The sequence below is a fragment of the Dendrobates tinctorius genome, unplaced genomic scaffold (genome assembly GCF_039654945.1).
Source record: "Dendrobates tinctorius isolate UK_male_01 unplaced genomic scaffold, ASM3965494v1 ptg000491l, whole genome shotgun sequence".
Classification (NCBI taxonomy): Eukaryota; Metazoa; Chordata; class Amphibia; order Anura; family Dendrobatidae; genus Dendrobates; species Dendrobates tinctorius.
In genome coordinates this window covers 910,948-934,746 of record NW_027362152.1, presented here as the reverse complement: position 1 = coordinate 934,746, position 23,799 = coordinate 910,948, and the positions used below count along the sequence as shown (strand labels likewise).

The window sequence follows — 23,799 nt, the reverse complement described above, 5'->3', positions numbered from 1 at the left end:
AAGACAGGACAGAGGAGGGGAGATTGCCCCCTGCAGTCTGGAGCCGGTGCAGGATGGGAGCACTGCTGCATACGAGTGAGTTTTGATAGGTGCGTGTCCCTGCTTCTAGGGGGGGACAGCTGCCCCCCTGCCCCTCGCTGGCTACGGCCATGATTCACACACAGCGTTTTTGCGGATCCGTTTCTTGCAGTAAAATGCAGTGACTCTGGACATCCCAGCAAAGTCAGTGGGTTTTAAGATATGACATTCAGACACATCGTTTTGTGAGGATCCGTTTTTGGGCTGAATGAGCATGTCAGTTTGTGTGGCGCTTTTCTAATCTGCTTTTGCTATTGAAAACATTATCTATGAGCTCAAAATCCTTTCAGGTGATGCGGTTTTTTAAAAAGCTGATCGGCTTTTGCAGCTGAAAAACGTATCCTCAAAAATGCAGCAAAAACACTGTGTGTGACTGTAGCCTTAGATCAGGAATAGAACAGCCATTTATAGGACATTTGATAACTTTCCCAAATTCCTATGAAAAAATATTCAGCACATCCTGCACTGAATTATTGTACCCAATTTATTATATATTTTAGGAGTCGGAGTCGGACCATTTAATTCCGACTCCACCAAAATGAGCGCCAAAAAGATTAATTTCTTTGTAATAAATGTTTAACATGTTACAAATTATAAAATGTGTCTTCTGCTTTTTTCTTCTTACAAGAATTGTTGGGGCCAATTTTCTTTAGAAACATTTTAATATCGGCTTTTCTGGAGTTTTTCTTGTAATATAGGAAAGTCTAAGGCGAGAAATAAACCCCATAAATCACTGTACATCAGTGGTCCCCAACCGTTTTTGCACCAGGGACCGGCTTGAAGCAAGACCATTCTTCCATGGCCCGGCAGGGCGGGGATGGAGGTGTGACAGGGGCGGGGCTTTGGTCATAAGGGGGCGGGGCTATGGACGCGGTTGTAGTTTAGCAGTGCATACTTATCATTTAATTATAACATTTATAATGTGACTCCACTCACCATAGGTTATGAATGAGTGGGAGCACCTGGCTTGTTTCTCTGTTTCAGTGGGAGCACTGGGCTACTTCTACTGATGACCGTCACTGCTAATGATGATTGGAACCTACAAGGAAATGGAGCATTGAGCACTTAAGAAAAATTGTACTGGAGTTCTGTACATGCTGATTATTTTCTAATCATCAGAAAATGTATGAGTGGTCCCCCCGTCCTGTCCAGCTCTGTGTGGCTCCCCCTGTTGTATACATGGCTCCCCTGTCCCATCCTGTATACATGGCTCCGCTCCCACTCTCCCTCCCCTGTATACATGGCTCCGCTCCCACTCTCCCTCCCCTGTATATATGGCTCCGCTCCCACTCTCCCTCCCCTGTATATATGGCTCCGCTCTCACTCTCCCTCCCGGTATATATGGCTCCGCTCCCACTCTCCCTCCCCTGTATACATGGCTCCGCTCCCACTCTCCCTCCCCTGTATATATGGCTCCGCTCCCACTCTACCTCCCCTGTATATATGGCTCCGCTCCCACTCTCCCTCCCCTGTATATATGGCTCCGCTCCCACTCTCCCTCCCCTGTATACATGGCTCCGCTCCCACTCTCCCTCCCCTGTATATATGGCTCCGCTCCCACTCTCCCTCCCCTGTATATATGGCTCCGCTCCCACTCTCCCTCCCTGTATATATGGCTCCGCTCCCACTCTCCCTCCCCTGTATATATGGCTCCGCTCCCACTCTCCCTCCCTGTATATATGGCTCTGCTCCCACTCTCCCTCCCCTGTATATATGGCTCTGCTCCCACTCTCCCTCCCTGTATATATGGCTCCGCTCCCACTCTCCCTCCCCTGTATATATGGCTCCGCTCCCACTCTCCCTCTCCTGTATATATGGCTCCGCTCCCACTCTCCCTCCCTGTATATATGGCTCTGCTCCCACTCTCCCTCCCCTGTATATATGGCTCTGCTCCCACTCTCCCTCCCTTGTATATATGGCTCTGCTCCCACTCTCCCTCCCTTGTATATATGGCTCTGCTCCCACTCTCCCTCCCTGTATATATGGCTCCGCTCCCACTCTCCCTCCCCTGTATATATGGCTCTGCTCCCACCCTCCCTCCCTTGTATATATGGCTCCGCTCCCACTCTCCCTACCCTGTATATATGGCTCCGTTCCCACTCTCCCTCCCTTGTATATATGGCTCCGCTCCCACTCTCCCTCCCTGTATATATGGCTCTGCTCCCACTCTCCCTCCCCTGTATATATGGCTCTGCTCCCACTCTCCCTCCCCTGTATATATGGCTCCGCTCCCACTCTCCCTCCCCTGTATATATGGCTCCGCTCCCACTCTCCCTCCCCTGTATATACGGCTCTGCTCCCACTCTCCCTCCCCTGTATATATGGCTCCGCTCCCACTCTCCCTCCCTGTATATATGGCTCCGCTCCCACTCTCCCTCCCTGTATATATGGCTCCGCTCCCACTCTCCCTCCCCTGTATATATGGCTCTGCTCCCACTCTCCCTCTCTGTATATATATGGCTCTGCTCCCACTCTCCCTCCCTTGTATATATGGCTCCGCTCCCACCCTCCCTCCCTTGTATATATGGCTCTGCTCCCACTCTCCCTCCCCTGTATATATGGCTCCGCTCCCACTCTCCCTCCCCTGTATACATGGCTCCGCTCCCACTCTCCCTCCATTGTATATATGGCTCTGCTCCCACTCTCCCTCCCTTGTATATATGGCTCCGCTCCCACTCTCCCTCCCTTGTATATATGGCTCCGCTCCCACTCTCCCTCCCCTGTATATATGGCTCCGCTCCCACTCTCCCTCCCCTGTATACATGGCTCCGCTCCCACTCTCCCTCCCTTGTATATATGGCTCTGCTCCCACTCTCCCTCCCCTGTATATATGGCTCCGCTCCCACTCTCCCTCCCCTGTATATATGGCTCTGCTCCCACTCTCCCTCCCTTGTATATATGGCTCCGCTCCCACTCTCCCTCCCTGTATATATGGCTCCGCTCCCACTCTCCCTCCCCTGTATATATGGCTCCGCTCCCACTCTCCCTCCCCTGTATATATGGCTCTGCTTCCACTCTCCCTCCCCTGTATATATGGCTCCGCTCCCACTCTCCCTCCCCTGTATATATGGCTCCGCTCCCACTCTCCCTCCCCTGTATATATGGCTCCGCTCCCACTCTCCCTCCCCTGTATATATGGCTCCGCTCCCACTCTCCCTCCCCTGTATATATGGCTCCGCTCCCACTCTCCCTCCCCTGTATATATGGCTCCGCTCCCACTCTCCCTCCCCTGTATATATGGCTCCGCTCCCACTCTCCCTCCCCTGTATATATGGCTCCGCTCCCACTCTCCCTCCCCTGTATATATGGCTCCGCTCCCACTCTCCCTCCCTTGTATATATGGCTCCGCTCCCACTCTCCCTCCCTTGTATATATGGCTCTGCTCCCACTCTCCCTCCCTTGTATATATGGCTCCGCTCCCACTCTCCCTCCCTTGTATATATGGCTCCGCTCCCACTCTCCCTCCCCTGTATATATGGCTCCGCTCCCACTCTCCCTCCCCTGTATATATGGCTCCGCTCCCACTCTCCCTCCCTTGTATATATGGCTCCGCTCCCACTCTCCCTCCCCTGTATATATGGCTCTCTTCCCACTCTCCCTCCCTTGTATATATGGCTCTGCTCCCACTCTCCCTCCCCTGTATATATGGCTCCGCTCCCACTCTCCCTCCCCTGTATATATGGCTCCGCTCCCACTCTCCCTCCCTTGTATATATGGCTCCGCTCCCACTCTCCCTCCCTTGTATATATGGCTCTGCTCCCACTCTCCCTCCCTTGTATATATGGCTCCGCTCCCACTCTCCCTCCCTTGTATATATGGCTCCGCTCCCACTCTCCCTCCCCTGTATATATGGCTCCGCTCCCACTCTCCCTCCCCTGTATATATGGCTCCGCTCCCACTCTCCCTCCCTTGTATATATGGCTCCGCTCCCACTCTCCCTCCCTTGTATATATGGCTCCGCTCCCACTCTCCCTCCCCTGTATATATGGCTCCGCTCCCACTCTCCCTCCCTGTATATATGGCTCCGCTCCCACTCTCCCTCCCTTGTATATATGGCTCCGCTCCCACTCTCCCTCCCTTGTATATATGGCTCCGCTCCCACTCTCCCTCCCTTGTATATATGGCTCCGCTCCCACTCTCCCTCCCTTGTATATATGGCTCCGCTCCCACTCTCCCTCCCCTGTATATATGGCTCCGCTCCCACTCTCCCTCCCTTGTATATATGGCTCCGCTCCCACTCTCCCTCCCCTGTATATATGGCTCCGCTCCCACTCTCCCTCCCTTGTATATATGGCTCCGCTCCCACTCTCCCTCCCTTGTATACATGGCTCCGCTCCCACTCTCCCTCCCTTGTATATATGGCTCCGCTCCCACTCTCCCTCCCCTGTATATATGGCTCTGCTCCCACTCTCCCTCCCCTGTATATATGGCTCTGCTCCCACTCTCCCTCCCCTGTATATATGGCTCTGCTCCCACTCTCCCTCCCCTGTATATATGGCTCTGCTCCCACTCTCCCTCCCCTGTATATATGGCTCTGCTCCCACTCTCCCTCCCCTGTATATATGGCTCCGCTACCACTCTCCCTCCCTGTATATATGGCTCCGCTCCCACTCTCCCTCCCCTGTATATATGGCTCCGCTCCCACTCTCCCTCCCCTGTATATATGGCTCTGCTCCCACTCTCCCTCCCTTGTATATATGGCTCCGCTCCCACTCTCCCTCCCTTGTATATATGGCTCCGCTCCCACTCTCCCTCCCTTGTATATATGGCTCCGCTCCCACTCTCCCTCCCTTGTATACATGGCTCCGCTCCCACTCTCCCTCCCTTGTATATATGGCTCCGCTCCCACTCTCCCTCCCCTGTATATATGGCTCTGCTCCCACTCTCCCTCCCCTGTATATATGGCTCTGCTCCCACTCTCCCTCCCCTGTATATATGGCTCTGCTCCCACTCTCCCTCCCCTGTATATATGGCTCTGCTCCCACTCTCCCTCCCCTGTATATATGGCTCTGCTCCCACTCTCCCTCCCCTGTATATATGGCTCCGCTACCACTCTCCCTCCCTGTATATATGGCTCCGCTCCCACTCTCCCTCCCCTGTATATATGGCTCCGCTCCCACTCTCCCTCCCTTGTATATATGGCTCTGCTCCCACTCTCCCTCCCCTGTATATATGGCTCCGCTTTTCTAAAAGCCTCAAACTTCTGTGTGTGACTCAGAGCTGAGATCTAACGTGATGGAAGCTTCCAGTGCGGGGAAGACGGGAAACCTTCATATAGACGGCCGGTGGGGATGGAGTCAGTGACCGACTCTGGCCACATCTGTCTCTAGAGCCGCAGTAGAAGATGAAGATGTCGTCCTCATCATGAAGGAGTTATTTCTCATGTCGCGTGTAATGAATCTCTCCTGCAGTATCGCTAATGCCGATTCCAGTGTCGGTAATGAGACGAGAATTAGCGTTATGGAAGATGAGTCTATGAGGAACGTGTTCAGCTGCCGACTCCGAGGAGGAAACTGCTTGTTGTCTGTGGCCTAAATATATAGGTTTTATTAGTAGATGTCAGGGAAGAAAACTAAACCCTGTAAGATAATAAATCTCCTCATATGTTTCCCTTATTATCTCCAGTAATTGTATTATTACACAGGATTCTTATGATGTTACATCGGATCATCTTCTTCTCATTCAGGTCTCTACAATATCGGATCCTCTCAGTGAAGATCTTCTACAGAAGAGAATTTTCCTGATTTACCCATCAAGGATGGATATGGACAGAGACAAGATGGCGGAGAGGATGTTACACCTCACCCTAGAGATCCTCTTCCGTCTCACTGGAGAGGTGAGAGATCCTGATGACGTCACATTACATCATTCTTATCTATGGGAATAACAGATGGACAGAACTGGAGAGGTGAGGACTCTGGAAATGTCTGTAGTGAGATTTATTAATGTGTCTCTCCATAACCAGGATTACACAGTGGTGAAGAAGACCTCTAGTGATCGCTGTCAGGACCCTGTGTCTGAGGGATGGGGAAGACCCCTGAGCCCAATCACCGGGCCTCCAACTCACCCCCTGATCCATGAGGACATCAATGACCAGAAGATCCTAGACCTCATCTACAAGATGATTGAGCTGCTGACTGGAGAGGTGACACTGCTGGGAATGCTGGGACATTATACAGTAACTATGAAGGGATCGGGGGGATGACGGTATCATTGTATGTGTCAGGTTCCTATAAGGTATCAGGATGTCGCTGTCTATTTCTCCATGGAGGAGTGGGAGTATTTAGAAGGACACAAAGATCTCTACAAGAACGTCATAATGGAGGTTCCCCAGCCCCTCACATCACCAGGTAATAGACAGGACTAAATACACACGGCCTATAATTATCTGTATATAGAGAATGAATTCAGTCCCTGTATGTGTTTCCTCCAGATCTATCCAGTAAGAGGACAACACCAGAGAGATGTCCCCGACCTCTTCTTCCACAGGACTGTAACCAAGAAGATCCCAGTGCTCCTCAGGATCATCAGGTAGATGGAGAGAAGGTGTCAGGAGATCTCCCCTATGATGTGTAGCCGGCTGTGAAGGTCTTGTGCTCAGTCTTGTTTTATCCACCAGTATTATATGTTTTATACTTGTGTAATGAGAGCGGTGGAGATGGCAGGATTAGAGCTGATCATAGATGGGACTTCTCCATCTGTCGGTGACTTTTACAATATTTGTTTCAGGGTGAAGATCTGATCCATATTAATACTACAGAGACATATGTGAGGGGTGATGAGCGGTGTAAAGAGGAGATTCTCACATATGACTACCCAGGTGAGTAGTAACCACTGAATGCAGAGAAGTCACAGATTCCTCTCAGTCACCGGCTGTGGCTGATTTATCGGTGGTGTAGTCTGGCCGTATTACCATGATCACCATTTTGCCTGTAGACCACAACATTCTCCTCCACCCAAAACTGTTCAAATGACTTTTGGGCATTGAAAGCCCTTTTCTATAGAACTTACGACCTGGAGGATCCACCTACCCCCTGGGATTAGTGTGAGGGTGATCCCTTAAAATGAGATCTATATGATTGCTTGTACCTGACCCAATATAGGCCGAGTGCTCGCTTAAAGAGTCACACCGAACACAGAGTTAGATGTCTACTCCTTTCTCAGCAAAGACTTGCACAGAACTGAAGTTTATTCTCAAGATAAAGAGACAGGAGATGGGTGTCACACAATCTCCTGAGTAGCCAGGGTCAGTCTATGATGGGTCCATTTCAGCTTCACTCCATATATGGTATCCAGTATCTCAGCTTCTGCATTCCAGGGATTCCTTCCAGGGTGTTGTCTGAAGACACAGACGCCATCTTGGTACACCATATCTGAACTGACTTATATAAGGGTTAATAATTGATTTCATTAGCCATTCTCTCCTTCACATTAGGAGACGCTGACCGTTACCTGCCCAGATCTGTAACTATAAAGCCAAATGACAGCGTACGTAGAATGTGCTGACAAGATAGAAAATCACTTGTAGAAAAATCTTATGCTGGGCCTGTAAGAGAAAGCGGAGGGTAATGATGCTGTTGGCTTCCTAGATCCCTGAGATCTTATCGGATGAATCTTCTCTCCCTTCTGTGCTGCTGAATGTCTCATGGTCCCTACAAGACCAGGTCCAGTCTTTCTGGCCAAACTTCCCTTTTATGATGGACAGCAGTAAATGTGCAGTGAGGCCAAGTGTGAATTTCTGTCCAATAACAGCAGAGTTTCCCTTTATCCTGACTTTTCAATTTGTATTAAAACCAACTAACTTCAAGGAGGATTGTGATCATCTCCAGGACAAACATTCCATCTGTGCCATGATAGATCTCTAAGCTGTGCGTGGCTGATGGCTGGAGTATACATTTATTCCCGCCTGCAGGAGATGTGTTGGCTCCAGCCCTGGTGTCATGGAGTCACTCCACGTCATACATTACATTGTTTCTGATCCTAAGGAATTCAGATTACTGCACAATCTCTCCTGAAATGGGGAGCAATATTATTTCTCTAATCTTCTGCTCAGGATCCATAGTAGCTCCAATGCTCCACCATAAATGAGGGCAACTCTGGTTTACTGTTTAACCCCTTAGGGTCCAAGGATGGGCACAGTCCATCATGGCAGGATGTCAGTTCCCGCACCATGACGGACTGTGTCCATCCTGCATTTAAACCGTCACCGAGTGTAAACATCTCCCGCCCGGTCAGTGCAGGAGCTCAGCGCTGCCGGTGGCAGAGCTTCCTGCACTAACAGCCAGGAGCGGCGTCCGCGTCCACCCCTGGCTGTTAACCCCCTGATTGCTGCGATCGCAGCGTTCAGGGGGAGGCAGAGGGTCGGGGGCTCCCTCTGCCTTCAGATCGGCGACTCCGTGATGTAATCGCAGGGCCCGATCTCTGCCATGGTGACTCACAGCATGGTATCAGAATGCTGGAGCAGTGCGATGTATTATACCTGCAACCAAAGTGAAAAGTGAAAGTCCCATAAAGGAACTAGGCAAAAAAAACATTTTTAAAAATTCTATTTAAAATAAAAAATTAAAATAATTAAAAAAAAAAAAAAAAATCCCCTAATACACATTTTTATGTAAAAAATAAAAATAAACAAAGTTCACACGTTTGGTATTGCCGCAACCATAAAAATTCCCATCTCTAAAAGTGTCACCCTAGTTAACCCCTTCAGTGAACGCCATTAAAAAAAAAAAATAAAAAAAAGTATCAAATAATACTGTTTCCAAGCGATATCATCATACTGCTTGGAAAAAGTGGAATAAAACACGATAAAATAACGAATGGTAATAAAAATGGTATCACTGAATGCGCCATCTTGTCCCGCAAAAAACGAGCCGCCGTACAGCTCCATCAGCGGAAAAATACAAAAGTTACAGCTCTCAGAATAAAGTGATGCAAAAATAATTATTGTCTCTATAAAAGTTTTTATTCTGTAAAAAACACCAAAACATAAAAAGATATAAATCTGGTATCGCTGTAATCGTGGTGACCCGAAGAATAAAGCCGCCACATCACTAATACCGCACGAGGAACGGCGTAAAAAATAGCACCAATTCTTCACCGTTTGTGGATTTGTGCATTCTGCCTCCCAGAGATCAGTAAGGCGATCACAGTGGTTCACCCCACATATATCAGCGCGCTCAGGACAACTTTTTGGGGTCCAATTTCTCCTGTTACCCTTGTGAAAATAAAAATTTGGGGGCAAAAAGATCATTTTATCATTTTCACGGCTCTACGTTATAAACTTCTGTAAAGCACTTGGGGGTTCAAAGTGCTCACCACACATCTACATAAGTTCCTTGGGGGGTTTAGTTTCCAAAATGGGGTCACTTGTGGGGGTTTCTACAGTTTAGGTACATCAGGGGCTCTGCAAACGCAACATGAGGCCCGCAGATCATTCCACCAAAGTCTGCATTCCAAAACGGCGCTCCTTCCCTTCCGAGCTCTGCCATGCACCCAAACAGTAGTTTACCCCCACATATGGGGTGTCAGCGTACTCAGGACAAATAGCACAATAACTTTTGGAGTCTTGTTACCCTTGGAAATTAAAAATTGGGGGTGAAAATCATTTTTTGGAAAAATGATTTTTTAATTTTACGGCTCTATCTTATAAACTTCTGTGAAGCCCTTGGGGGTTCAAAGTGCTCACCACACATTTGGATAAGTTCCTCGGGGGTCTAGTTTCCAAAATGGGGTCACTTGTGGGGGGTTTCCACTGTTTAGGTACATCATGGGCTCTCCAAACGTGACATGGCGTCCGATCTCAATTCCAGCCAATTTAACATTCAAAACCTCAAATGATGCTCCTTCCCTTCTGAGCACTGCCGTGCGCCTAAAGATGGGTCTTCCTCCACCCATGGGGTATCGGTGTACTCAGGAGAAATTACACAGCAAATATTGTGCTTCATTTTCTCCTGATAGCCTTGACAAAATAAAATTAATTGTGTCCAAAGTAAAATCTTTGGGAAAAAAAAGTTAAATGTTCATTTTTTCCTTCCACATTGCTTCAATTCTCGTGAAGCACCTGAAGGGTTAATAAACTTCTTGAATGTGGTTTTCAGCACCTTGAGGGGTGCAGTTTTTAGAATGGTGTCACTTTTGGGTATTTTCTGTTATATTGACCCCTCAAAGTGACTTCAAATGTGAGGTGGTCCCTAAAAAATGGTGTAAAAATGAGAAATCGCTGTTCAACTTTTAACCCTTATAACTTCCTGACAAACAAAATTGTTTCCCTAATTGTGCAGATGTAAAGTAGAAATGTGGGAAATGTTACTTATTACCTATTTTGTGTGACATCACTCTCTGATTTAAGGGCATAAAAATTACAAGTTTGGAAATTGCTAAATTTTCAAAATTTTTGACAAATCTCCGTTATTTTCATAAATAAACCTAAGTTATATCAAAAACTTTTTACCACTAACATGAAGTACAAAATGTCACGAAAAAACAATGTCAGAATCAGCGGGATCCGTTGGAGCGTTCCAGAGTTATAAGCACATAAAGTGACAGTGGTCCGATTTCAAGATTAAGGCCTGGTCATTAACCTACAAAGTGGCTTGGCCTTAAGGGGTTAATCTGTATTTGTAGTTTTCAGTGAATGAGATTCTCGTGCTCTGGGGCGGGGCTGTGGGTGGGGCTGTGGGCGGGGCTTTATGTGGTGCTCTGATCACATATTCCTCTGTATTGGGTTATGACAGGTCGCTGACCCCTCACTGACCTGCCCCCATTATTACATAATGCATATAATAGCATTGATATTATTGGTGATAATGCCTATAATATTGTGCCTATTGTGAGGCTTAAAAAAAAAATTACATCCAGCAAAATGTCAACAGCAGCGCCTGTCCAGTAACCTCGATGTCTTATAGACGCTGCTGCGCAGGCGCCGCCATCGCCGGTGACATTTTGTGTTCTGAATCAGGCCCCATTATTAATATCTGACGTGTGTCACTTTATGTGGTGATAAATTATTCACAAAGGATAATAGGAAACAAATGGATCTTACAAATTATTTTCCAGCTTCGCACTGTACCCTACATACGATTGTACACTGCTGTCTGGGCACATGGCAGTGTTCAGTGTTAAGGGCTAGCGGAATGCACCAAATAATGATGGTAAGAGGTGCGCTCGCTGCCCGGGGTCCACAGTGCAGAGATGTAACCTGCTGCTAGGTAATGGCGGATAGCAGCACGCTCGGCTTACCTCACCCGGACTGTCCAAGGCGAACCCTGTTACTTCACAAGGTCACACTAATATGATATGAGCGCAAGCGATGTGGTCACAGAACTCTGCTCAGAGGCACGGAGTCAGAGTCCTTCTAGACCCACTTGCTCACGGAGCCACTGCTGCGGCGCTAGAGAGTGACGTGTTATGAATGGGTCACCGTGGAGGAACAACAAAAAGCTAAGTCCCAAAAAACCAGAGAGGTTGGTAACTATGCAGATTGCAGATCCCTGATCTTAACCACACAACTAACAGTAGCAGTGGGGCGTTCCTACGATGTTCCTAGACGCCTCGTCACCGCCGGAGGACTACATAAACCTAAAGCAAGAAAAGGGAAAACTAACTGCCCCAGAGCAGACCCCAAAGGAATAGACAGCCCCCACACATGTATTGACGATGAAGCAAGATGAAAACACAAACACAGGCAGGAAAATAGGCTGAGCAAACGATGGGGCCCAACTAACTAGAAAGGGCAGGAAAGGAAAGCCACTGTCTGCAATCTGCCAAAAAACCCTACCAAAATAATGTCCAACACGTCTGATAGCACAATTAACCCTGAAGTCACTAGACTTCTCCCACTATGTCAGCACTCTGAAATATTCTGAGACAGGGCAAAAAGAGGCCAATCTAATAAAGGACAAAAAGGCAAATTGTCAAATACAGATAAATAGGAGTGGAAGTTCAGCATATCCCCAGCAGGGGCAAGCTGACCACACAAGAAACTGAATTGACCAACAATCGCAAGTGTGAACATTAGCAAAAAACAAACTTAACTTGAGAAGACTGGAAGAGAGCTGAATGAAAAAAAGTTTTTTATAGTTCCAGCACACGTGGTGAAAAAATTAAGAAAAGCCTTTATTTAATCCATAATTAAAAAATGCAATTCCAGTGGTGATAAAAGCATGTGTAGGCTTACGCGTTTCGGATCATATTTGACCCTTAATCATAGCATAAAATACTGAATAAATGTTGCACTTATCAAGGAAAAGCAACCAGAGAAGGCTGCCTTGGGTAACACCCACCAAAATCAGCTGTGAAACTGACATCACCAATTCAAAGTTAATAGTACCTCACTGGTTTAACCCTATGATGCATTCATCTTATACAAACATATTACAATGTGAATTCGCACTTAATAATAATCTGATGATTAAACCAAAAACAAACAAACTTCAGCCTCCCTAGTAGCTGGGATTAAAGGCACACACCACCGCACCCGGCAAAAGAAAAAAAAAAACCGTATTAATATAGATACATCAATTCATGCTTCAAATTTAATCCTGCTGGATATCTAGTATTAAGTTTTAGAATCCATCGAGCTTCAATCATCTGGAGTAATTTAATTCTATCGCCACCTCGCCGAGGAGCAGGAACAAATTCCAAAGCACTTACTCGCAGGCTATTCAATTCTCCCTTATGTTCATGCAAAAAATGTTTAGAAGCCCCCGAAAGACTGCGGGTAGTAATGTTATTGATGTCATAAATGTGTTCCGACAATCTTTTTCTTATGCTACGACTTGTGGATCCTACATACTGTTTTCTGCATGTCGTGCAAAAGATGATATAAACACAGTAATCAGTGGCACAATTCATAAAAGTTTTGAGCTTAAATACTTGACCCTCATTACTTATAACAGACTTATTATTATTTATCATGAATTTACATAAACCACATAACTTCTGCCGCATCTGAATGAACCTTATTTTATCTGTGTTCTCACTGAGTTCACTAGGAGAGATTATATTTCCTATCGTCAAAGATTTTTTGGGGACAAATTTGCAACCATTTTTCAAAATTTCCCTAAGTGTACTATCAGTAGTTAATAATGGTAGATGTTTACGAACAACATTGATTACTTTGTAATAATTACTATGATACGTAGTAGAAAAAATCATTTCATTAGAAAAATCTTTCTTATCTGATTTTTTCGACTGGAACAAATACTGATCTCTGCTTTTTTCATTGGCTTTAGTTTCAGCTTTTTTTAACCATTTTAAGATTATAACCCCTGTGTTGTAACCTTTTTTTAATATTATCACATTCTTCCTTATACTTGCTGTCATTGGTACAACACCTACGGGCTCTGATAAATTCCCCTGTGGGGATATTCCTAATCACATGTTGTGGATGTTGACTAAAAGCATGCAAAATGGAATTTCCTGAAATTTTTTTACGAAAAAGCTGACAATCTACTTTTTTCTTCAGACTATCACCACCCAATTGTATGTCGAGAAAGGAAATCATATCCCTATTGGTATCTACTACGAAAGACAGATTTAGATTATTATCATTAATATAATCTTTAAAGCTGGACACTAGGTCATCTGGTCCTTTCCACACTATCAAAATATCTATGAATCGTAAAGGCAAGTATCGGGATTCCTGCTGTGCAGCGACAGGAACCCGACTCCTAAAAATCAGAAGGGAAGGAGCGCCATTTAGCTATTTGATTGCAGATCTAGCTGGAATAGTTTGCAGACACAATGTATTGGGAGCACTGTTCATGGTCACCTGGCAGCTCAAAAGATGTCCACCATGAACATGCCTGGCACTATCTTCTCTGCTTTCCATATCCCGAGGATTGCCTTGCTCATCGCCCTTTAACACCCTTACATGGATCTGACCTTACACTGGGACCCCTAGGCTTGGATCATGGTGTTACCTGCTATTCTGTGGTGTTAGATGGCAAGAAGAATAGTCAGGTAGCCGGGTCAGAACCAGAAGGACAGAATACAGAATCAGAAGACACGAGTAGTCAGTAAATGGGCCACGGTCACAGCAGGAAACAAATACACAAGCTGAGCACAGAGGACTGAACCAGAGGAGAACAACGCTGCATCTGGCAGATTCCGGCCATGTGCTTTAGTAGGGTGTGGTACTTTCCAATTGGCTGAAGTAGGGAGCAGATTACTCCAGCTGGACAGCAGGAACAGATCCCAGATGAGATTGGACACACCATATGCAGAAGCCCTAATATAACTAAATGACAGAAGACCAGAACAGTCGAAATCCCCATAAAGTGATTCCATGTTATAAGTTCACTGAGGGTTATAATCTATACACACGTGGTCAAAATTGTTGGTACCAGAAAAACCCACAGTGGTCACAGAAATAGCTTGAATCTGACAATATTATTTATTTATAAAACACCTTTGGTTCCATGGTGCTGTACATGAGAAGGGGTTACATACTTACAGTAAACTAACAATCACAGACTGATACAGAGGGGAGAGAGGACCCTGCCCTTTTGGGCTTACATGCTACAGGATGGTGGGGAAGGAGACAGTAGATTGGGGGGTTGCAGCAGCTCCAGTGATGGTGCGGCGGTATCCAGTAGTGGTGAGGAGGCAGCGGGGGTCATTGCAGCCTGTAACCTTTCTTGAAGAGGTGGGTTTTCAGGTTCCGTCTGAAGGACCAGAGTGTGGATGATAGCCGGACGGGTTGGGACAAGGAATTCCAGAGGATGGGGGCTATTCAGGAGAAGTCTTGGAGACGGTTGGATGAGGAGCGAGTAAGTGTGGAGGAGAGTAGGAGGTCTTGGGTGGACCGGAGATTATGTGGGGGAAGGTATCGGGAGATTAGTTCAGACATATGGGGGAGACAGGTTATAGATGGCCTTGTAGGTCAGTATTAGTAATTTGAATTGGATATGCTGAGGGAATGGGGCCAGTGAAGAGATTTGCAGAGGGGAGAAGTGGAGGAGTAGCGAGGAGAGAGATGAATTAGTCGGGCGGCAGAGTTAAGGATGGACTGGAGAGGTTGCGAGGGTGTTAGCAGGGAGGCCACAGAAAAGGGTGTTGCAATAGTCAAGACGGGAGATGATGAGACCATGCACAAGCATTTTAGTAGAGTGAGGGTTGAGAAAGGGACAGATTCTGGAAATATTTTTGAGCTGGAGGCGGCAGGAGGTGGAGAGAGCTTGGATGTGCGGTTTGAAGGAAAGGGTAGAGTCAAGGGTTACTCTGAGGCAGCATACCTCCGGTACGAGGGAAAGTGTGATGTCGTCAATTGTTATAGATAGGTAAGGTAAGGTTTTTCTCATATGGGGGTGAAAGATGATCAGTTCAGATTTGTCCACATTCAGCTTGGAGAAGCGGGAGGAGAAGGAGGATATGGCCGATAGATACTCTGGGATTCTGGAGAGCAGAGAGGTGACGTCTGGGCCAGAGAGGTAAATCTGAGTATCGTTGGCATAAAGGTGCTACTGGAATCCGTGGGACTTTATGAGTTGCCCCAGGCCAAGTGTATAGATTGAGAAGAGTAGGGGTCCTAGAATAGAGCCTTGGGGGACTCCAACAGAGAGAGGGTGGGAGTGGGAGACGCTGAATGTGCAGTTGGAGAGGTATGAGGAGATCCAGGATAGGCCGAGGTCTTTGATGCCAAAGGAAGAGAGGATCCGTAGTAGGAGGCAGTGGTCAACTGTGTCGAAGGCAGAGGACAGGTCTAGAAGCAGGAGTATAGAGTATTGTTCGTTTACTTTGGCTGTAAGTAGGTTGTTAGTAATTTTGGTCAGGGGTGTCTCAGTGGAGTGGTGGGGGCGAAAACCAGATTGTAGATTGTCAAAGAGCAGCTTAGATGAGAGATGAGAGGAAAGTTCAGCGTGGACGTGTTGCTCCAGGAGTTTGGAAGTGAGTGGGAGCAGTGATATTGGGCGATAGCTGGACATAGCGGTTGGGTCGAGGGTTGGCCTTTTAAGGATAGGCGTGATTGTGGCATGTTTGGAAGCAGAAGGGAAAGTACCAGAAGTTAGTGATAGGTTGAAGAGGTGGGTTAGGGATGGGATAAGAGTGGTGGTGAGGTTGGGGAGGAGGTGGGATGGGATGGGGTCGAGTGCACAAGCGGTGAGGTGTGATTTGGAGAGTAGATGAGCAAGCTCCCCTTCAGTGATGATGGATAAGGAGGTTATGGGGTTTGGGCATTGGTCTGGTATACAAAGGGGTTGTGGTGGTTGAATAATAAAGACTTGCCGTGTTTGGTCTATAGGCCCTTTTACATTTAGCGATGCACCAGCGATCCGACCCGGTCAGGATCGCTGGTGCATCGCTAAATGATCGCTAGTGAGCTTTCATACAGAAAGATCTCACAGCGATGCAGCAGCGACGCAGCGCACGATACTTACCATTCACACACAGCGATCCTGCGTCCTCCCGCCCGCCTCCACGCGTCGCTGGACGTCACAGCAGGAAGTCTCAGCAGGAAGCGCCCGACGAGAAATGGAGCCGGACATTCTCGCGCGATCAGCGATGAGCAGCGGGGGAGCCGGTCGTTGGTAAGTATCACACATAGCGATATCGCTAGCAATATCGCTATAACGTCACAAAACCAGTGACGTTTTAGCGATATTGCTAGCGATATTGCTTAGTGTAAAACCCCCTTATCTTGTTTTTTAAGTGCGTGGCAAAGTCCTCAGCAGAGATAAGGGGAGTTGGAGGGGGCAGTGGTGGGCGGAGGAGGGAGTTAAAAGTATTGAACAACTGTTTGGGGTTGTGGGATAAGGAAGATACAAGGGATGTAAAGAAGGCCTGTTTAGCAGAGGTGAGAGCTGATTTGAATGCAAGTGTTGCTTGTTTGAGTGCAGTGAAGTCGTTATGTGAGTGCATTTTCTTCCAGCGCCGTTCAGCAAAAGTAATAATTAAAAAATCTATGAAATGGAAAACTGGGTAGTTTGCGTGCACTCTAGTCAAATATAGATGAGGTGCAGGTGCAACGGACCAGTAGGTCCTAATTACAAGTTAATTAAATTCACCGCACACTCAAAGAGACTTTATGCAAATAGGTGTTCATTTTATTACATGTGGGAGCCAAACAGGAATATAGCACACAGTGGAAGCGATATAAATAATAGACGATTTTTGTGATTTGTTTATCTGTTTTTGTCAATCTCTGATATATCTCTCTTTATATTTCAGCGATAATATGATAAAGGCTCGGGCTGAGCCGAAACGTCTTTTATTTATATCGCTTCCACTGTGTGCTATATTCCTGTTTGGCTCCCACATGTAATAAAATGAACACCTATTTGCATAAAGTCTCTTTGAGTGTGCGGTGAATTTAATTAACTTATGAAATGGAAAAGTCAGACTTTGCTTTTCAACCATGCTTCCACAGAATTTAAAAAAATGAAACTCATGACATAGGCCTGGACAGAAATGATGGGACCCCTGAAAACAATGTGACAAAGGGACATGTGAAATCACGATGTGTCCACTAATTATCATCACAGGTGTCTACAATCCTGGAATCAGTGAGTGGCCTGTATAGAGGCTACAGATACTCACTGTGCTGTGTGGTGACATGGTGTGTATCACACTCATCATGGACCAGAGCAAGCAAAAAAAGAGTTGTCTCAGGAGATTAGAAAGAAAATTATAGACAACCATGTCACAGGTAAAAGTTATAAGACCATCTCCAAGCAGCTTGATGTCCCTGTGACTACAGTTGCACATATTATTTAGAAATGTAAGCTCCATGGGACTGTAGCCGACCTCCCTGGATGTGGCCGCATGAGGAACATTGATGACCATCTTGAACTGTCCTCCCACCTCTCTTCTTGCTCCCTCCTTGACCGATTACAATCTGGCTTCCGGCCACACCACTCCACTGAAACTGCCCTAACTAAGGTCACCAATGACCTACTAGCCGCCAAGGCCAAGCGACACTACTCTGTCCTCCTCCCCCTGGACCTGTCGTCTGCCTTTGCACAGTGGAACATTCCCTATTACTACATACCCTCTCATTTCTTGGTATCACAGACTTGGCCCTATCTTGGATTGCGTCATACCTAACAGACCGGACATTCAGCGTCTCCCACTCGCACACCCCCTCACCACGTCTCCTATCTGTCGGAGTCCCGCAAGGTTCAGTCCTAGGGCCCCTGCTTTTCTCCATTTACACCTTCGGCCTCGGACAGCTCATAGAATCTCATGGCGTTCAGTATCACCTCTATGCTGATGACACAGATCTACATCTCTGGACCAGATATCACCTCCCTACTAACCAGAGTCCCACAATGTCTGTCCGCTATTTCATCCTTCTCCGCTAGATTTCTAAAACTTAATATGGACAAAACAGAAATCATCTTTCCTCACTCTCTCCAGTCCCACAAGCTCGCTGCCTCGGAGTTATCCTTGACACTGATCTCTTTCAAACCGCATATCCAAGCCCTTTCCCCTTCCTGCCGACTTCAACTCAAAAATATTTCACAGATCCGTACATTCCTCAACCAAGAATCCGCAAAACCCTAGTCCATGCCCTCATCATCTCCCGCCTTGACTACTGCAACCTCCTGCTCTGTGGCCTCCACTCTAACACTCTCGCACGCCTCCAATGTATTCTAAACTCTGCTGCCCGACTAATCCACCTGTCCCCCGGCTATTCCCCGGCCTCTCCCCTCTGTCAATCCCTGCACTGGCTCCCCATTACCCAAAGACTCCAGTTCAAAACCCTAACCATGACATACAAAGCCATCCACAACCTGAGTCCTCCAGACATCTGTGACCTCATCTCCCGGTACTTATCTGCACAAAACCTCCGATCCTCACAAGAACTCCTGTACTCCCCTCTTATCTCCTCTTCCCACAATCGCATACAAGACTTCTCCCTCGCATCCCTCCTACTCTGGAACTCTCTACCACAACATATCAGACTCCTACCATGTAAACCTTCAAAAAGAACCTGAAAACCTACCTCTTCAGACAAGCCTACAACCTGCAGTAACCACCGATCCACCAAACTGCTGCACGACCAGCTCTACCCTCGCCTACTGTATCCTCACCCATCCCTTGTAGATTGTGAGCCCTCGCGGGCAGGGTCCTCTCTCCTCCTGTACCTGTCGTGACTTGTATTGTTTAAGATTACTATACTTGTATGTATTATGTATACCCCTCCTCACATGTAAAGCGCCATGGAATAAATGGCGCTATAATAAATAATAATAAAGACAAATCAAAGAGACGGATAATACGAATGGTAACAAAAGAGCAGCCATCTGGAAAAGGCAACCCTCAAACACGAGACAACCGGAGCAGTTTGCTCTTGAGGAGTGGGCCAAAATACCTGTCGAGAGGTGCAGAAGTCTCATTGACAGTTACAGGAATTGTTTGATTGCGGTGATTGCCTCAAAAGGTTGTGCAATAAAATATTAACCCTTTCACGCCAGAGCCTGTTTTTGCCTTCGTGACCGGGCCAATTTTGTTTCAATTCTGACCAGTGTCACTTTATGAGGTCATAACTCTAAAAAGCTTCAACGAATCCTGGTGATTCTGAGATTGTTTTGCAAACAGAATTTTTTTGTTAGGAAGATATAAGGGTTAAAAGTTGACCAGCAATTTCTCATTTTTACTAAATTTACAAAACTATTTTTTTAGGGACCACTTCACATTTGAAGTGAATTTGAGGGGTCTATATGACATAAAATACCCAAAAGTGACACCATTCTAAAAACTTCACCCCTCAAGGTGCTCAAAACCACATTCAAGAAGCTTATTAACCCTTCAGGTGCTTCACCGGAATGAATAGAATGTGGAAGGAAAAAATAAACATTTTCTTTTCTGTCACAAAAATTTTCCTTTAGACCTAATTTTTTTTTACTTTTGCTAGAGTAACAGTTTTGTTTTGCAATTTCTCCTGAGTATACCGATACCACATGTGGAGAAAATCTACTGTTTGGGTGCACGGCAGGTCTCGGAAGGGAAGGAGCGCCATTTGATTTTTGAATGTAAAATATGCTGGAATAATTAGCGGTTGCCGTGTCGTGTTTGGAGAGCCCATGATGTGCCTAAACAGTGGAAACCAACAACAAGGGACACCATTTTGGAAACTAGACCCCTTAGGGAACTTATCCAGATGTGCATTGAGCACCTTCAACCCACAGGTGCTCCACAGAAGTTTTAAAATGTAGAGCCGTGCATTTCCAAAACGGGGTCACTTCAGGGGGGATTCTGCTGTTATGGCACTTTGGAGAGCCGCTAAGTGCCAGAACAAGAGAATCCCCCCTGAAGTGACCCCATTTTCGTAATGACACCCCTCTAGGAATTCATCTATAGATATAGTGACTATTTTCACTACATGGATGATTTCCAGAAACACCTAGTGGAAGGTTTAGAGCAAAAATTGCAAAATTGTCATTGTAGTGCCCAATATATTGTGCCCAGCTCGTGTCTCTGGAGACCTCCCCCCACCTACCCCCGGAAATTAAGTCCGCTCTACTCAAATGTGTCTGTCACTAAATAAACCAAATGCTTGAATGTCAAAACAGTTCAAAAACGTGGTTCTGTGTGGAAGATTGTAAAGCCGTCATGGAGGCATAAGGCTGGCAATGATGGGAATTGTGGGTAATAATAGCGGGTATCATGCCTCATTCCTCTCTAGGAACATACACTACATAATCTCTGGGGGTTCTTTCTTGTTTCAGTTACTGGGATGAGTGCAATAAAATGTCGCTCAGTGAGCCTTCTGACATCTTCAGATTCTAAAGGATTGGCGGGGACAAAATTATCAAAAACAAGACTTTTAGTGACCTTTTCCCGATAATCAAGGAAAGGATCTGCATTTCCGGCTTTTTTGTATAACGCAAAAGAATTACCGTATATACTCGTGTATAAGCCGAGACTTTCAGCCCATTTTTTGGGGCTGAAAGTTCTCCTCTCGGCTTATACATGAGTCATATACCGGAGAGGGAGGGGGAGCGGGGATGTCAGAGATCATACTCACCCCCTCCTTGCTTCTCTCCGCAGCCCCCCCCTGCTTGTTCCATGTTCTCGGTGCAGCTGCTCTTCCTGCTTCAGCGGTCACGTGGTACCACTCATTAAACTCATGAATATGCGCATATTTATGACTTTAATGAGCAGTACCACGTGACCGCTGAAGCAGGAAAAGCCGCTGCGCCGAGAGCATGGAACAAGAGGGGGGGCTGCAGAGAGGAACCAGAGGAGGGTATGAGTATGAATGGGGGGAGTCATATTCACCTGTCCCCGTTTCAGAGCCGGCAACGCTGATGAGCAGCGGGCTGTAGGAGGTGAGTATACAGTTTTGTTTTGTTTTTTTACGGAGGCAGCAGCAGCAACATGATGGGGCCACTCACTGTCCTCATTATCTGTGGCCACTCACTGTGCAGCATTATCTGGGGCCACTCACTGTCCTCATTATCTGAGGCCACACACTGTGCAGCATTATCTGGGGCCACTCACTGTGCAGCATTATCTGGGGCCACTCACTGTGCAGCATTATCTGGGGCCACACACTGTGCAGCATTATCTGGGGCCACTCACTGTGCAGCATTATCTGGCGCCACACACTGTGCAGCATTATCTGGGGCCACTCACTGTGCAGCATTATCTGGGGCCACACACTGTGCAGCATTATCTGGGGCCACACACTGTGCAGCATTATCTGAGGCCACACACTGTGCAGCATTATCTGGGGCCACACACTGTGCAGCATTATCTGAGGCCACACACTGTGCAGCATTATCTGGGGCCACTCACTGTGCAGCATTATCTGGGGCCACTCACTGCAGCATTATCTGGGGCCACTCACTGTGCAGCATTATCTGGGGCCACTCACTGTGCAGCATTATCTGGGGCCACTCACTGTCCTCATTATCTGTGGCCACACACTGTGCAGCATTATCTGGGGCCACTCACTGTCCTCATTATCTGTGGCCACACACTGTGCAGCATTATCTGTGACCACTCACTGTCCTCATTATCTGAAGCCACACACTGTGCAGCATTATCTGGGGCCACTCACTGTGCAGCATTATCTGGGGCCACACACTGTGCAGCATTATCTGGGGCCACACACTGTGCAGCATTATCTGGCGCCACACACTGTGCAGCATTATCTGGGGCCACTCACTGTGCAGCATTATCTGGGGCCACACACTGTGCAGCATTATCTGGGGCCACACACTGTGCAGCATTATCTGGGGCCACTCACTGTGCAGCATTATCTGGGGCCACACACTGTGCAGCATTATCTGGGGCCACACACTGTGCAGCATTATCTGAGGCCACACACTGTGCAGCATTATCTGGGGCCACACACTGTGCAGCATTATCTGAGGCCACACACTGTGCAGCATTATCTGAGGCCACACACTGTGCAGCATTATCTGGGGCCACTCACTGTGCAGCGTTATCTGGGGCCACACACTGCAGCATTTTCTAGGGCCACACACTGTGCAGCAAAACTGGGGCCACTCACTGTCGTCATTATCTGTGGCCACACACTGTGCAGCATTATCTGGGGCCACTCACTGTGCAGCATTATCTGGGGCCACTCACTGTGCAGCATTATCTGGGGCCACTCACTGTGCAGCATTATCTGGGGCCACTCACTGTCGTCATTATCTGTGGCCACACACTGTGCAGCATTATCTGTGGCCACACACTGCAGCATTATCTGGGACCACACACTGTGCAGCATTATCTGGGGCCACTCACTGTGCAGCATTATCTGTGGCCACACACTGCAGCATTATCTGGGGCCACTCACTGTGCAGCATTATCTGGGGCCACACACTGTGCAGCATTATCTGTGGCCACACACTGCAGCATTATCTGGGGCCACTCACTGTGCAGCATTATCTGGGGTCACACACTGTGCAGCATTATCTGGGGCCACTCACTGTCCTCATTATCTGTGGCCACACACTGCAGTATTATCTGTGGCCACACACTGCAGCATTATCTGGGGCCACACACTTTGCAGCATTATCTGGGGCCACAACGCACTGTGCAGCATTATCTGGGGCCACAACGCACTGTGCAGCATTATCTGGGGCCACAACGCACTGTGCAGCATTATCTGGGGCCACAACGCACTGTGCAGCATTATCTGGGGCCACAACGCACTGTGCAGCATTATCTGGGGCCACAACGCACTGTGCAGCATTATCTGGGGCCACAACGCACTGTGCAGCATTATCTGGGGCCACAACGCACTGTGCAGCATTATCTGGGGCCACAACGCACTGTGCAGCATTATCTGGGGCCACAACGCACTGTGCAGCATTATCTGGGGCCACAACGCACTGTGCAGCATTATCTGGGGCCACAACGCACTGTGCAGCATTATCTGGGGCCACAACGCACTGTGCAGCATTATCTGGGGCCACAACGCACTGTGCAGCATTATCTGGGGCCACAACACACTGTGCAGCATTATCTGTGGCCAAAACACACTGTGCAGCATTATCTGGGACCACAACACACTGTGCAGCATTATCTGGGACCACAACACACTGTGCAGCATTATCTGGGGCCACACACTGTGCAGCATTATCTGTGGCCAAAACACACTGTGCAGCATTATCTGGGGCCACAACACACTGTGCAGCATTATCTGGGGCCACTCACTGTGCACCCTAGGCTTATACGCGAGTCATTAAGTTTTCCCAGTTTTTTATGACAAAATTAGGGGGGTCGGCTTATACACGGGTCGGCTTATACGAGTATATA

General features: G+C 47.3%; 1 protein-coding gene across 3 annotated transcripts in view; it reads left to right on the top strand.

Annotated features, from left to right (window-relative positions):
- Positions 1–23,799, top strand: part of LOC141078033 (uncharacterized) — a 41,113-nt gene that overhangs the window by 13,116 nt on the left and 4,198 nt on the right. For all 3 annotated transcript variants that reach the window (XM_073564838.1, XM_073564837.1, XM_073564839.1), the window contains 5 exons: positions 5,765–5,914; positions 6,044–6,223; positions 6,305–6,428; positions 6,512–6,609; positions 6,808–6,898. In XM_073564838.1, coding sequence (XP_073420939.1) covers positions 5,765–5,914; positions 6,044–6,223; positions 6,305–6,428; positions 6,512–6,609; positions 6,808–6,898 — 643 coding nt within the window. The remainder of the gene's footprint in view (positions 1–5,764; positions 5,915–6,043; positions 6,224–6,304; positions 6,429–6,511; positions 6,610–6,807; positions 6,899–23,799) is intronic.